This window comes from Lycorma delicatula, chromosome 6, assembly GCF_047948215.1.
Source record: "Lycorma delicatula isolate Av1 chromosome 6, ASM4794821v1, whole genome shotgun sequence".
Taxonomy (NCBI): Eukaryota; Metazoa; Arthropoda; class Insecta; order Hemiptera; family Fulgoridae; genus Lycorma; species Lycorma delicatula.
Window position 1 is genome coordinate 74,559,224 of NC_134460.1, and position 16,797 is coordinate 74,576,020.

Sequence of the window (16,797 nt, forward strand, 5' to 3'; positions counted from 1 at the left end):
CAAGTATGTGCTCAAATAATTTTCATTAACGCCTTCTGAATTGTGATTTAAATGTTATTTTTATACTTAATATGTTTCATATTAAGTATTTATATCTTTACATATTTAATAATATTTTGTTTATGATTTAAATTATTAATTTAACTTATATTTTATTTTATAATTAATTTTGTATTTTATGATTGTGCTCTGATCAAGGTTTTATCATGTTTTGCTTAGGTCCACCCAAGCAAATTCTGGGACGTATTCATTTTTTTTATCCAAACAGTAGTCTGTCTGCTTACCCATTCCTGATGTGATCTGTTTAATACATTATTACGTACCAATCAGAATAGAAGATTATTTATTTAAGGAGTTCATATAAATAAATATATATGTTTTGTATATTGCAGCGTGCCAATGCTATTTTGGAAATTTATCCTGAAGGACATAAACGTGCTGCCATGATCCCTCTTCTTGATTTGGCACAAAGACAGCATGGATGGCTTCCAATTTCAGCCATGCATAAAGTAGCTGAAATTCTTAATGTCCCTAAAATGAGAGTATATGAAGTTGCAACATTTTATACAATGTTCATGAGGTAAGACCATGTTTAAATTGAACTAGAAAAAAAATTTAGTGAAAATAGTAAATTGCATTTGTAAGTCAAAAATAAAAAAGAAAACACCTTTCTGTTTGACAGCAAAGATAATTTTTAACATAGTTGAGTAAACTTATGGTGTTCATTTGACAACGATAAAAGACGATTCATCTGATCAAAATCTATTTCACCTTATCTGAATAACCTAACCATGTTATAGTAGATATGTTTAAATTTTCAAAATGTCTACGCGTTCCAAAGTCCTGTAAGTCACAAAATTTGAGTTTTAGTTTTAAAAGCCAGGAAAACGGTAAAACTTTATTCCCTCCAGATATTCTCCCAGATATTATTATTCTCTCCAGATCATTCAACAAATATATTCAGTAGCATGCAAAATAATCCAAACACAGAAAATTTTTTGTTTATTTCTATGTTGTGGCTATATTGCTAGACCACACCCATTCTTTAAGTGCCTGTGTAGTGTGAGGTTATTTAGCAATTTTCATGTTAGTAATTTTTTGTTACAAAATCATATTTTTTGATCTGTGTTTCTTGAATATATAATAATGGACATAACTCCAAGAAAGTATTCAAAAATTGTTTCTCTTTCTGAGCGTACCAGTATGAAACAACAAATAGCTTCTGAGTGTGGTGTTGGACTAGGGACACTGAATGATTTTAAAACAATTTAATGAAACTGGTTCCTTTTCAACTCAAAGTAAATGCAAATGCGCCTGTAAAAGAAAAACTACCCCAACACGGAAATGGTTATTAGTGAGAAAAAGTATACTTGATCCAAAATCATCTGTTGCGGACTTAAATTGAAAATTAGCAGCCAGTGGAATAGATTTACACATGACAACTGGTAGACTTTTCTTGCAGTTGGATTGGAAGTTAGTTATCAGCTAAAAAGCAGCTTTTAACACAAGCAATCCACAAAAAAAAAGGCTCTTGTGGGCTGAAGCTCGTGCTAATTGGACCAAAGAAGACTAGAAAAATATTATGTTTTCCTAGTCACATTTTTATGTTCTGGAGCAAAGAGTCCCTTCGATACATTAGAAAATCATCAGATGAAAATACATCACTGGCTCATATCCAACAATCAGTTAAACATTCCCAGAAAAAAATGTTTCAGGTTTTTTTTTAACATTTGAAGGCCTTTGTTCATTACTTCCAGTAAATGGTGTGTTGAAAAGTGATGAATACATGAAAATTCTGAAAAAAAGGATTTTGACACAACTTCAAAACAAATTCCCATTAGGCAACAGTGTTCCAAATAGATTTGGTGCTTTGTCATACTACCAAAAAAATGGACAAATTTTTTGAAGATCGAAACGGCTTCCATGGCCAGATAACTCCCCAGACTTAAACCCAATTGGAAATCTTTGGGCAATAGTCAAAAAACGACTCAATTATGAATTGTACTACAAATATTGGCTTCATTAAAGTAATAATATTGGTATGATTTCATGATGATGAAGTCAAAAAATGTGCAGTACATGTAGTAGTACACTTGCTGAATCTGTACCAAAGTATATTGTTGAATATTATTATACACTTGTTGAATTGGTATATGAAGTAATTTAGAATAAAGGAAGACATATTAATAACTAGATATTTCACAAATTGTATAGGTATGATTTTTTTTTAATAAATTTACTTTTTATTCAACAACAACTGTATTCAGATTAATTTACATGTTACTGTAAGTCATCATTTGAATATTTTTCTTTAGACTAAACTAGAATGTTATTGTTGGTTTTTCATTACACCTACTCATAATTGTTTTTATCAACTTGAAAATCAATTATTTCAAAACTGTCAGTTAAAGAATTAAGGATTTTGATATTGAATTTGGTACAAAGGTTGTTTGTATGGGATAAAGAATATTTTTTTCTTAGTCATACTCATTTGCTGATGATTTTGTAGCATTTTTAATAAATTAATCTAATGTTCGGTTAACTGTTGATTAAATTAATGAAAAATGCATTGCTTATCGCAAAATGTATCTGTGGAGAGTGGTGTTTAAGAGTTTCCTATAATAATTGTTATAGAATTATTTGTGTTTGACAAACAATTGTTTTGTTTCTGATTATATAGAATGAAATTAACTGCATTTTCTTCATAAAAAATGAATTGTTTAAAGCTTTGTCAATATTTTTAGTAGAAGAGAATAAAAATTAGACCTATAATTTTAAACCTAAAAATAGTTTTATAAAGACCCACGTAAGTTAAAGTACAAGAAGAAAGTGCATATGAGGACATGGGACTTTAAATTTCCTGAATTTGTTTTTTTAGCACTTTAGTAAACAAAATGTGATTGTACTATAAGTTGTTATCAGTTTTAATAATAATATAATATTATATATACAGCCGAACCTCTGTATAATGAAATCGAGAATCCTGAGGAAAAATTTGTTAAATAGAGATAGCTGTTTTACACTTTGTATAATGCTAATTTTTCCCAAAACACTAAGGAACTTCCATTTTGACATTGTCTATGGCACACTAAAGAAACAGTACTGTATAACACGAATAACATAATCCAAAGACAGAGACCAACTGTATTAATCCCAGGAAATATTATTGCTGAACTTTATGTATACACTGAACAATAGAAGGAGTATGTGTTAAATGTTTTCTAGGAATTCTATTTGTTATGTCTATGTACTGTAGATAAACGTCTCGTTTAGATAAATGAATAAAAGTATGCACAGTAATTTTAGTGTTCTCTGTGTTAGTTAATGGATTTCAGGAAATTCGGTACTTTAATGTATAGGCAGATAGTAACTGCAGAACATGTGTTTAAATTTTTTGTTAGAATTTTATTGTTAATGGGTTATAAAAGAATCTCTTTAATTTTCACTTTACCAGTTGAATAAAGATAATCTGTCATTCTGGACTGTTTTCAAGAATACAGTCTGCTTGTGTACAGGTACAATTTAGGTACGGAAATCAAAAGAATAACACTACCTTAAACTCACAGAGATGTCCAAAATACTAAATTTAATGTAATTATTTTTAAAAAAAATTTTGTAAAAATTACAGTACGTTATTACATATTGTATTATGTTAATATGCAGTATGTCACAATTTTGTTATATAGAGTTATGAATACGTCAAGTAGAGGTAAATTTATGCGTAATTTTATTAAATGTCACAGTGCAATAAAAAATTTTATAAAATTGAGGTTTTTGTAATATTGAGGTTTGTTATATAGAGGTTCAACTGTATAATATAATAATATTATTATAATGTATTATAAATTAATATAATTATTACATTAATGTTGTAATTTTAATAATATTATGATCTGTTGTTAGTTTTTAATATTAAAGATTGGAATTGATATACAGAATACATTACCGTTTTTTTTTAGGTAAATACTTAAATACTACTAAAACTAGGTTGTTTTTCTAATATGTATTGAGAAGTATTAAACTATTTAACAACAGGGCTACTGTACAGAAAAATCTTTTATGTTATATCCAATAGATACACATATTTTCATGGTACATATAATGTTAAATCTGCTACCATAAAGTACAAAATGAAAATATTGGATTTGATGTGAAGGTTTATATTTTTATTTATTTATTTCTTTGGTAATGCTGAAATACATAATTAAAACTACTGCATAACTTGCAGTAGTAAATTCTAATCATTAATAATAATCTTTTTTTTTAGAAATGTATGAATTTTTTGATATGTTTAATTTTTTATGCTAAGTGAACATGATTGCTTTACCTTTAGATGTCTTTACAGATGGAAATGTGTAAAATTCATCAGGATTTCCAGGAAATTAAAAGATAAGATTTTACATCCACAAATATAGTTTTGCTTATCATATTTTATGACTTACCACAATTAGATGATATGCCATGGCCTAGTACATATTTATGAATTTATAACCTGCTAGTGTAAAATAATTTTGTTTCTTTGTATATGATCTAATTCTAGAATTCTTCTGAAAACTAAGCATTAGGTTATCGCACAGTTTTTTATCTGAAAAGAATTGATATGAGACTGTATAGAACTTAAGCATTGTAAACATGTATATTAGTTGTACTTTTCAAGTTTGGAACAATTTTTTTTTTTTTTTATGTATAGGAATCCTACTGGAAAGTATCATATACAAGTTTGTACTACAACTCCGTGCTGGTTAAGAGGTTCAGATGAAATATTAAATATTATAAAAGAAAAACTTAATCTTGAAGTTGGTGAAACATCAAGTGATATGAAATATACCCTTTCTGAAGTTGAGTGTTTGGGTGCATGTGTCAATGCTCCTATGGTACAGATAAATGATGATTACTATGTAAGTTTAGCATTAATTTTGTTGGTTGGTTAGTGTTCACTTTGTTAAAAAAAAGTACTGTGGAAAATTTGACAATTTGTTTTATGTTTCATTTGTAGCTTTTTTTTAATGGACTGGCAACTGAGTGTTTACTTAGTTTATTGTTAAATCGATGTATTCAGTCTAAAGAGTATTTTAGGCTTATTTCAGTTACTGTATTTGGCATAAAACTGAATAACCAAGAAGTAGGTTGTAGGAGATTAGTTTAGATGAAGAAATAGATACAGTATAGGAAAGAATCAAGAGTAAGTGGTTGATGATGATAAAGTTTCCATATAATTTAGTATTTTCATGCTTAAACTGTATTGAGGAGCTGAACTTTTTATGTACACTGGTACATTGCTTTCACTATCAGTCCGTTTTTACTTCCATTATTTTAACAGAGATCAGAATTGTTAGACTAAACTAAAAACATATTAAATAGACAATAACAAATTTATTAAAATCTTAAATTTATTAATGTAATATCAGATCCGTTTAAAATAAAAACTTCAGGATAGTCTTCTCTTCCATTATGTTTTCCATAAGGTCATTAAATAATGGAAAGAATATTGAAAGACAACAAAATAGAAACAACTATTAGACAGGCATGTGAAAAAAATAAATTAGAAGTAGATTGTTTTTTTTATTTTTGCTGATAATCTTGCAATAATTGCAAAGATTTTAATTTAGCCAAAATTGAAATAGAAACCGTAAAATATCTTATGAAAAACTTAATTATGGCTAACATCAAAAGTAAGCTCATAAATTTACTAAAAAAATATGGTAAAATCAAAGTAGTTAAAAAATGTTAATACCTAAGAATAATAATACAAAATAATGATATGGGAAAACTAAACCTAAAAATCAAAGGATTATAAAATGGAATTAGCATATCAGTTTAGGAGAAACATTTGCTATAAAACATTGATAAACAATATTGTGAAATTTAGGCACAAAAACACAAGACCAAAGACACAATACAAACAATAAAAATACAAAAAAAAAACAATCAAAAAACCTAAAAAACACAAGACAGAAGGAAGTGTATGAGTTTTCAAGAAAATCAGTATAAAAACTGCCAAACCTCTTTTCAGAAAGAGGCAAAAACTTTTTTCTTTTTTCTAGGATGAATAGAGAAACAAACTCATAGTAGAAGATTGAAAAGATATTACCCAAAATCAAAGCCAAAAATCAAAAATACAAAATAAAATTTTAAAATTGTCCGTAGAAGATCCAAAGTGTAGAAACAAATTCTTATTTTTCTTTAAGTTTGTGAAAAAATTCTACTGCAAAACTCTTGTTAATCTAAAGAAAGAGAAAGAAATTTCTTTTTGAATCCCTTTTACTGAAATATTTAAATTTGCTTGTTTTTCAGAAAACTTTACATAATATACATTTTTTTGTGAAAAAATTTATTATGACTAAGAAAAATGGTTTTTATTCTTGATTTTATTTTGTATTTATTATTGCTTATGATTTTATTTACTTTTTTAACAGTGATATTTGTTCACTCTCTTAAAAAAATTTTATTTTAGGTGAATTAGATTATAATGTTGTATATTATTTCCAGGAAGATTTAACTGAAGATGATATGAAAGATATACTTGATGATTTAAAAAGAGATGAGTGGCCACGGCCTGGACCAAGGTTTGCTAAATATGTTCATTTTAAAATTTGATGTTCTATAAATGTTTCTTATGTTCTGGTTGATAATTGTTTATTAATTTGTGTGAAAGGTATGAAGTATAAAAGATAAGTGTAGAATTAGAAAAAAAAGTACATTTGGCATATCGGGTTAATAGCATCTCCCCATAATTTTATATACGAGGATTGTAAATAAAGTAATGAGATGGTTCAGAAAAAATTTTTATTTACAATCTAATTATACATAGATTCCTATGTATAACTATTTTGAATCACCTTCGAAATAGTTCCCTTGGGAAGCCATGCAATGCTTCAAATGGTTTTCCCACTCTTCATGGTAGTATTGGAACTCAGAAACCGGAATATCCTTCAGATGGTCGGTTACATTTTTTTTTATATCTTAAGGATGTAGGCTCTACAAAGGACATCTGGGAAGAGAGTGATGAAAAATGTTCCATAGTTTGCAACATACTTTTTAGTCAGTCTCAAGATTATAAACTCCACACTAGAATTCAATTCACAATCCCCCAAGAATCTCAGCACACTCTAAAAGCATCTAATAAAATCTACACCATAATAAATGCCCATGCACTCACTAATAATAAAAATAACTCTCCAAAGATCGAAAAGAAACAGAAAAGTTCTGGGATCTACTCAATCTGACTCTAAAAAGTCCCCAAAAACCATATTGAACAATTAAACAGAGACTTCAGTGCTCAACTAGGCAGAGAAAGAAGATACTGCGACATCATCAGAAAATGGCCCACTTAAAAGACAATAAAAAATGATCAGAGATTGTTGATCTTTGCAGAAACCACAACCTTATCTCCATTTCCACATGTTTCAAGAGGAAACCTCAAAAACTCAAAACCTGGAAACACCCCAACTACACTAAAGGAGAATGCCAAATTAACCATGTTTTCATGGACAGACACCAACACAGAGTTCTACAACGTAAAAGTCCTCTTGAGAAGTAGACACAGGGTCAGATTACTATGTAGTCAAAATTAAAATTAAATTTACTAAATTTTACTTTAAGCACTGGGTTAGATGAAGAATTACAAAACAGCAGGAGGTCAGACTTTTGTAGAGATCTGGAAACATGAAGGGCAAAAATTGCTCTTCATCAACATCTGGATCAAATAAAAACTTCTAGAACACTGGACGACAGCCCTAATCCACCCACTACACAAATAAGTGGACAAAAAAGACCCTAAAAACTGCAGGGGAATCTCACTCCTAGACACGAACATACAAACTCCTTTCAAGAATCATCCTCAACAGGATCAGTTTACTCATACAACTCAAGAAATAACTAGGAGAATACCAGGGAGGTTTCAGACCCTTCATGATCTGATTCCAGACCAGATCATGAGTCTCAAGCTAATAATGGATTACAACAGGAAAAGAAACTGAGACATGATGATAACATTTGTAGATTTCAATAAAGACTGCATCTAAAGAGAATCCCTACTAAAAACTCTAACATGCCTCGGACTACATCCAAAATGAATAAACATGTAAAACTGACCCTCACAAACACTAAGTCAAAGGTAATATTCAGAGGCGAGCTCTTGGAATCGTTTGAGATCAAAACAGGACTGCACCAAGACAATGGACTCACACCACTATTATTCAACTGCATTTTAGAAATGCTTATGAGGAGGTGGCTCAAAAAATGTCTCCTGAAAGTAAAAATAGGCTGAAAATCAAAACAAACTGTCTTGGTTTCACTGATGACTTGGCACTGTTAACAAACATTGACAAAGCTAAATCACAGATATTAGAACTGCAAAACATTACAAATAAAGTTGGCCTCAAAATCTCAATCGAAAGGACAGAAATTATGCCCCAAAAACAAATACAATTAAAAGAAGTAAACATAAGTGGTAATAAAATCAAAATAACCTACTAGGTAACTTTAAAAACAAAACACAAGTTCAAGTCTTTAACAAGATCGAATAGACAACTAGAAGGAACTAAAATCACAACTACCTACCTGAAATAGGAAAAAGTTGAGTAAACATAAACCATAAGAAAAGACAAAAAAACCAATAAGACAAATCCAAGCGAAACCTTTAGCAATCCTTTCCCTTGCCAAGTAAATGATGAGCTTCTCAATGATAACCCACTCGACCTGGACCCTCCAATTTACATGGAGCTCTAACGCCGACCCAATAACATCAAGCCGGCAAATAGTCGTCGTGTGCATTAGCTCATACTTAGGGCAAATGTAAAGATCATGATAGGCATTGTCCAACTGTCCACATTGTGAACATATACTGGAGTCCATCAGGTTGAGTCTGCAATATGTTCCTGAAAACATCATGCCCAGAAAGAAATTGCATCACGTACTTGTTAAGGTATACCCAAGAGGTGCCCCGCACTTTCTCTGAAGTCAACTCACCAGACTTCTTAGCAACATAACTGTTGCTTCTCAGATGCAATCAAATCTATCAGTTTCATGCCTGCAATCACCAAGATTGCCTCCTGTCAAATTGTACAGTAACCACCTTTTATCATTAACAATATAAGGCGTTGAGCCCTCAATAATATATCCCTATAGCTTTTGAATTTTAGCATATCCACCCAAACGGGCACTGCATTAAGACCCCAATCAGGATTGATATATTGTATTTCAAAGAAGGCATTACAGGCCTTCTCTGCAACATATTAAAGGTGCTTCTTAAATTGCAATTTCTCATCAAAAAACACCCTGAGGTACTTTCGAACATGAACATTTTATGCTGGCCCGAATTTGAAACACATACTTGCCGACTCACTGCCAAACAGCCTTTGAGTAGCATCATCGTGGTCTACTCTGGGCTGAACGTCATCTTATGTTGATGACCCCAAGCTCAAGTGTCCTGCAAGCTTGAGTGGCTCGGACTTCAATTTCCCTGAAGTAACTTGGCATAACCTGCAATTCACTTACAGTGCATTCTCTCTGCTGGAGTTGATAAATGGCAAAGGGCCTCCACAGATGTTAAATGACCCGGAAATGTCCAGGAAAATTCCCAGGACATATTCCATCTTGCTGGTTGTTACCACATTCATCACTCTAGTTATGGCATCCTCAGTACCCTTTCTGGGACGAAACCTGTACTGATTCTCCATTAATAAGACGTGTGAGGTCTGCCTCTTGATTATTCACAGGAACAGAACGTTTTCAAAGACCTTACCAATAACCGACTAACATCAAGGACCTATACAATGAACTAACAGAGGGAACTTTATTATTACCTTCAAACAATTTTACAATCCCCTTCTTCCAACATACAGAACTATCCTCCAAACAACAATTTATTGAAAATGGTGTGACTAATCTCACACTCACCCCAACCAAGCAAACAAGAATCTTCCGCGTACCATTACTCCATCAAAGCCTGGGGCCTTACCCCTATCAGATACCCCTACAGATAGCTTGATGGACATCAGCCTCAGTAATCTCTAAGGACCCGCAAAACTGAGTGACCTCATCCCGCACCTGCAGGTGTGTGGTCTCTTCAGCTTCACTATTATCAGGCAGTAAATCGTCGTCAAAAAATCTGTGTAAAATTTCAGACATGTCTGAAATTATACCAAACCTGGTTGAGAGAGCTGACAGAAGAACGTCTTTTCATTGTTTATGTCCCAAGACCCTGTATACTACTTCCCAGAAATCCTTGTTCCCCTGCCCATGCACAAAGGAACTCCAGGAATCCCTCATTGCAGTTCAGACTTTATAGAAATATCGAGATCTTTGATCTCTGTATTCAGCCACAAGGACCGCCCGCTGCTCCAGATCACTCTCATGTTGGGATGCTTTCCATAAACAACAGACCCTCTTTAAAGCTGACAGTTCCTTACTCCACTTTGGTGCAAGCCTTTCTCAACCAGAACTATGGGTTATTGAACACTTTGCAGCGTCAATGAAAGCTGCTGACAAACCCACTGCCAGGTCCTTCAAATCAAAGACATCCAGACTCTGATCCATACCTGAAGCCTGGCCAAAAGGAAGTCAACAAATTTTCTCCAATCCGCATGCCTGTACATGGTACGACCCTACTGAACTGGAACTTTACATCGGTAATGCTCGCTCAAGACACCAACAATTTCACTGACAGTCAGTGATGATCACTTGAGCAATCATCACCACCTTCCATTTACAAACATTGGCACAAATAAGCCTACCAGTAGTAATGTCAGTGTTTGTTTCTACCAAACAGCTGATGCCCATCTACCATACCTACATAACTTGGCAACTCACCAGGTACATTATATACAGGTGTCCCATATAAAACACAACCCAACCTTATATTGGTAGGTATTGAAATAATAAAAAGGCATGTGTAAATGTAAATGTAATTTTTATTACCATCCATTACCTTACATTTAGAGTAAATGTTGGAAGTGGCCGCCATCTTCTTGAATACAAGCTTCAATTCTTTTTACAGCGTTTCTTGCAACGTTTTTCAAAGTTTGTGGCTGGATATTTAATACAGCTTGTTCAATATTGACTTTTAATCGTTCAAGTGTTCGTGGTTTGTTGCTGTAGGCATTTTATTTGAGGTAACCCCATAGAAAAAAATTCGCTGCAGTCAAATCTGGAGATCTTGGTGGCCACAAGCCTCGACCGATAACACGATTACCAAAGAATTCCTCAACGAAATCAGAAGTTGAACCTGCGTAGTGCGATGTTGCACCGTCATGTTGTAGCCAGCAGTGTCTGTCTTCCTCTTCCAAGAGTGCAATGAACTTAAATAAAATATCCTGATATTGTTCTGCATTAATGGTGTACTCGAAAAAAATAGGACCGATTATTTTCTTCCGCGATATCGTGCACCACACGCCCAACTTCTGCTGGTGTAATTGTTTTTCATGATAAACGTGGGGATTTTCAGCACTCCAAATTCTAATGTTTTGGCTGTTTATGTAGCCATCCAAATGAAACCGTGCTTCATCTGTAAAAAATAACGAATCCATAATGTTAATTCCCTGACGCAGAAATCGACAGAACCATTGACAATATTGTAGCCGTTTTTCTTTGTCGGGCTCAAGAAGTCGATGAACCGTTTGAATGCAATAAGGTCGTAATTGTAATTGTAATTGTTTGGTCGCCCGATGAACAGTTGATTTAGACAAATTAATTTCAGCAGACAAACGTCTGATCGATTTATTTGGTGAGGCGAGTAATCGGTCTTTGATTTCAGTGACTGTATCTGTATTCAACACTGATGCAGATCTTTTTTGTTCCTTGTTATTAACAGAACCAGTCTCTCTAAATTTTACAACTAACCTTAGTACTGATGTTTTGTTAGGAGCTGGTTTATCTGGGTACTTATGCCGAAACAAATCTTGCACTGCAACCACTGATTTCGTACTGAAGTACGACTCAACAATGAAAACACGTTCATCTAGCGAAAACACCATCTTGTCTCTAGCAATACACTGAACGTTATGATTGCATTGTTGTTACCATCAGTAGTGTTCTACTGCGTCGCCATGATGTTCAGATGTTGGACGAATCCATTTCAGTAACGAGTAGGGGAGTAAGCTTGACTTCTGAAATTTCATGGATGAGTGATTGATGGGTTGCGTTTTATGTGGGATACCTTGTACCTGCAGACCATATTGGGCTATAAAGCCCCCTATTAATTCACCGCCATCAATAGTGAGACATTAGTAAAATGCTATGCCACAATAGTGGCTTAGCATTTACATCCACACCAATAAGAATTTGACTACTGCCAGAGAATTTTATCCCAGAGTTCACCCCAATATGATGACAATTAGCAGGATCTCTATACTGAAAATATGAACTTGTAACATATAGATGCAAATTCTGAACATCCAAATGGATAACATTATCTGAGAGCTGCCAAATGAAGACACAACCAAGTTCCTTTTGCACACAACAGCAGACATACTCTCAAGAGCCACAATAGAATCTCTTCAAACAAGAAAAACCAGGCAGTTCACCGGATAAACATATGGATGCTGCAACAAAACAAACATCCAACCCTCTACATAAAGCACTCTCACCAAGCTCAATCTGAACAATGTAAGCATCCTGTGCATTTAATTGCCCAATTTTAACCATCTAACTGTAATATATCTCAACAGCTCTCTAATAACAGCCAAAAATTTTATTATTCACAGAGTGCTTGTGATCCTTTCAAAGACTTATATAATTTGCAAAAGTCAGACCCTCTGACTTCTTAGAACACTTATCATGTTTATGTCCCTCATCCCCAAAATGAGCATACACTGTCACCGGATGTTTACAGAACTTAGCTCTATGTCCATAATGGCAGCATTTGAAGCATCACTGTACATCTAAGTATGCCTTGACTCTAAAAGAAGAAAAATCAATAAACAACCTGCCCTCAGCAATGAAACAATTCGAGAAATCAGGACTCACCTCAAATATCAGGACTCACCTTGTTAGTGCTCCACCTCGCGCCTGCTCGTTTTAAATAACAATAGACATTCAGCCTTAAAGGCTGCTTCTGTCATTTGAGTATTTTGCTTTCTAATGAGAGTCATCAACTCCTCCTCTGACAAACGCCAATCAGTGTCATAAACAATGATCCTGGGACGCCTCTTCCTCTTAGGGGCAACTTTCATGAATTTACTGACCTTGAGTGTGTCAGAGATAACTTTCACTGTCTCTTTGTTATCAGCGATGATAACTAACCCCTTCTTGGTCTCAGTTTGACCTCTTCTATGTAAGACGACTTGGAATTCATCCTTCACTTCTTTGATTGTTTTCTCATTACTCCTTCCTTAAGATTTATGAAAAGAATCTCTGGCTGCTTTCAGGACAGACTGGTCTCCTGTTTTTCCTTCAATAATTCTGTGTAACATTGACGCTGCTGCGGGACAGGAACAGGGACAGAAACAAGTCTCCTTGACGACCACTTCTTTCACCTCAACTGGCTTTGAGGCTAACTTTTCATAACCTTTACCAAGACTGCAATCGTTGCTTTGAATTCACGTAATTTAGGAATAACTCTGGTCTACACAGAAATGGAAACAGAAGTACTCCTAGGATTCTGAAGGTGTTGTAATAGAAGCTCATATTATTCTTCGAATTCCCTTACTAGAAACACTGAACCTTCCAATAGACTTTATGAAATCACTAATTAAGTCCTGCTTACTAGTTCATGCCGAAGGGCCAGCCTGTTACTTGTCCTCCCCAGAAGAGGAAGAGGAGCCATCAAGCATTACCCCAGCCAGAACTTCTCTCAAGTTTCAGCTGCTTGCACTACCTTTTTCCTTTATCACTCATTCCAGACATTGTCTGAATCAGGTGCACACTTTACAGAATTAAACTATTGCTTATCACAATACAAAAATAAATAATACAACTGACCAACCAGTGGCAAGCCAAATAGCAATAAGATGGTTGAAACAACAACAGCTGGTTTAAATAAACAGCTATTGATGAAAACCAAAATAAATAACTGTAAATTATAAATTATAAGATTAATAACTAGTATAAATAATAAATAAAAACAGTCAAACTCAAACCCTGAGAGGCAATTTAAATAAACAACCTACCGAATAGGTAATCTAGATAGCCTTGGCTATCACAAGTTCAGAAATTAACCTGGTACACTTACAATAAAAAATGCCTAACAATAAATGCAAAAATAAGACACTACAACACAGTTATAAAATCAGAAGCAACTTTTGCAGCAGAAACACACTTCCAACTGAACGAGCAATCAAAGACAGACAGACTCCAGAAAATCAAAGAAGAATTTGAAGAACCTGATTCAGTAAAAAGTACCAGAAAGACAGGCAGTGGTGAATTGTGCCCAACAAAGTTGTATACAAAGAATTAGAACCCAGCACTGATACCATTTGTAAAAGGAGACTAGGTAGGTATCTTTGGACATATTATGAGGATGTAAGATTCAAGACTTCTGAAATAGCTAGTACAATACAATCTCAACTCAAAAAACACCAACACAGGATGCACATGGATCAAAGAAATAATAGAGGATCTGAAGGATTGGCCTTATTGCCATGACACCACAGATAAAATAAAATTAAACAAGAAAATCAAGAACAAAAACACTCATTTCACACTCGCAGGAAAAACTCACAACATGAACATTTTCAACACTAGGAAGGGCATGAAGATTGGAACATATGAAAAAGTACTGGGCTTACCGCAAGGCCCAAAGAGTCCCATCGAATAGACTTTGGTAATGTAGTGACTAAAGTGATATTCTGCAGTTATAAAAGATATATAATAAATAATACTTATTTTTTTAATTAAAGAATTTGGCAAAGTACTATCAAGATCAATTTTTTCTTTTAATTTTATATCTTCAAAAAAGTTGGTATAAAATACATTCTTTTATAATTCATGTCTCTATTAAATAAACAATAGTTATTTTACATGTAATAACTAGAAAAATGACGGGTCTTTGGCTCACTGCAAAAATGTTACATGGTTTATGTTTCATTACACATGATTTTGTTAAATGTTTTTGCCAAGCGTAACTAAAAATAACTTCATGAATTTAGTATACTAAGAACTACAGAAACTTTTATAATGGAAAGCTTCAAAATGAATTACAGAGTAATCCAACAGCGTTGATTTCGGATGTTGTTAATAAACTACTAGCATAATTGGAAGTTGTGCTACTTCAGTGTAAATGTGATTCACGAGTATGAATCTACTAATGAATTACAGTTTCCTTAAAAAAAAAAATACCGCAGATCAATTAAAGAAAAAGTTAATGATTTTGATAAAAACATGATTTGTAAAATGTACACAAATTTTATTTATTGAGAAATGGTTTAACCATGAAATGAATACTATTGAATCAAATTATTGCGAATTGGATAAGATAATAGAAAACAAAATTGAGCCTCCCATTGTATCTCTTGATACTGATAGCACTACAGATTTCTGAGCAATCAAATGATGAAAACTGTATTGAATTTATTGTTTGTTTATTTATTATAGAAATTTAAATTTAAGAATTAGTAAAAGTTTACTGTTTGTGGGCAATTGACAATTTCATAACTCTTAAAAAACTTAAATAAAATGACTTAAATTATTTAAATTTAAAATATAATAGCACATGGTTATTGAATATTAACATCGTGAATTTCTTTAAATGCATCAGGATTTGTAAATTGGCAGACTGAACACTTTTACATGCTGTTTACTTGAACTCTGTAAGCTAACTGAATAAGATATAGTTAAATTAAAAACATTTTTTTTTTGGGAATAAACAGGATCACCCTCCATTTAAATCAGAATGACATATTACTATGTATCCATTTGCCCTCCCTACTATTATGGCAGCCGATAGTACTGAACTGTGAAGACCAAATTTACAACTATGGTCAGATTTATCATCGCGTAAAGTGTATTTAATTAAAAGATTAATGTACTTTATATAATGTGTTCTATTGTAACAATAATTTTTAATGTAATTATAAAAATGTTTGAAGAATTGACCATTGATTTTTGAATTACTAACAAATTTATCAATTTTTGTTTGTAGAAACGGACGGTTTGCTGCAGAACCAGCTGGTGGTTTAACATCTTTAGAGGGTAATCCTCCAGGACCAGGCTTTCGTGTCCGTCCTGATCTCTAAATCAGATTTATGTACAGTTTATTGTAAATATTAAATAAAGTTAGAACTTAATTACTGTTGCCGTAATTTCTAGCATATATAATGCTGTCGTTTATGAAGTATAATTGTAATAATAAATTTTTGTTTTCGTTTACTCTGAAAAGCTGTATTATTCATCACTTTTGAATTCTATATTATTATTGTTGTTTATTTTATATAATTAAAAATTTACCCCTGAAGTTTTCCAACAGTGGCTTAGGCATTAATTAATTTAGATTTATGAAGAAGCCTTATTTTTTTATTTTGTCAGAGAAAATTTTAATAGACTTGTTCAGTGTTGAAAGAACAGACAGTAATAACTTTTTTTATATTATTTCTGTTTTCTAGATACCAGTGTGTGAATATAAGTTATTTTTATTTCAGTTTTTTGCTTAATAAATTTTGAAATTTATAGTATATTTGCTTGGCAGAGGCAAATTATTAATTTGCATTTTAGGAGGCCCAGTTTAATACTTTATTGCCAACACTTGCTTGACTATGTTGCCTATTGACTTGTCAACTCATGTTCAGCCACATACTCACTCAGTGTAGTTTTCTATTACTTTAGCTTGCTAGGTCTTCACTTTTGCTTAGTATCTTTATTGAT

At 32.7% G+C, this 16,797-nt stretch overlaps 1 protein-coding gene across 1 annotated transcript in view; it reads left to right on the forward strand.

Annotated features, from left to right (window-relative positions):
• Positions 1-16,314, forward strand: part of ND-24 (NADH dehydrogenase ubiquinone) — a 35,533-nt gene extending 19,219 nt beyond the window's left edge. Inside the window, exons 4-7 of the mRNA XM_075367900.1 lie at positions 393-580; positions 4,691-4,898; positions 6,490-6,566; positions 16,079-16,314. Coding sequence (XP_075224015.1) covers positions 393-580; positions 4,691-4,898; positions 6,490-6,566; positions 16,079-16,172 — 567 coding nt within the window. The 3' untranslated portion in view covers positions 16,173-16,314. The remainder of the gene's footprint in view (positions 1-392; positions 581-4,690; positions 4,899-6,489; positions 6,567-16,078) is intronic.
• Positions 16,315-16,797: the final 483 nt, after the last annotated feature.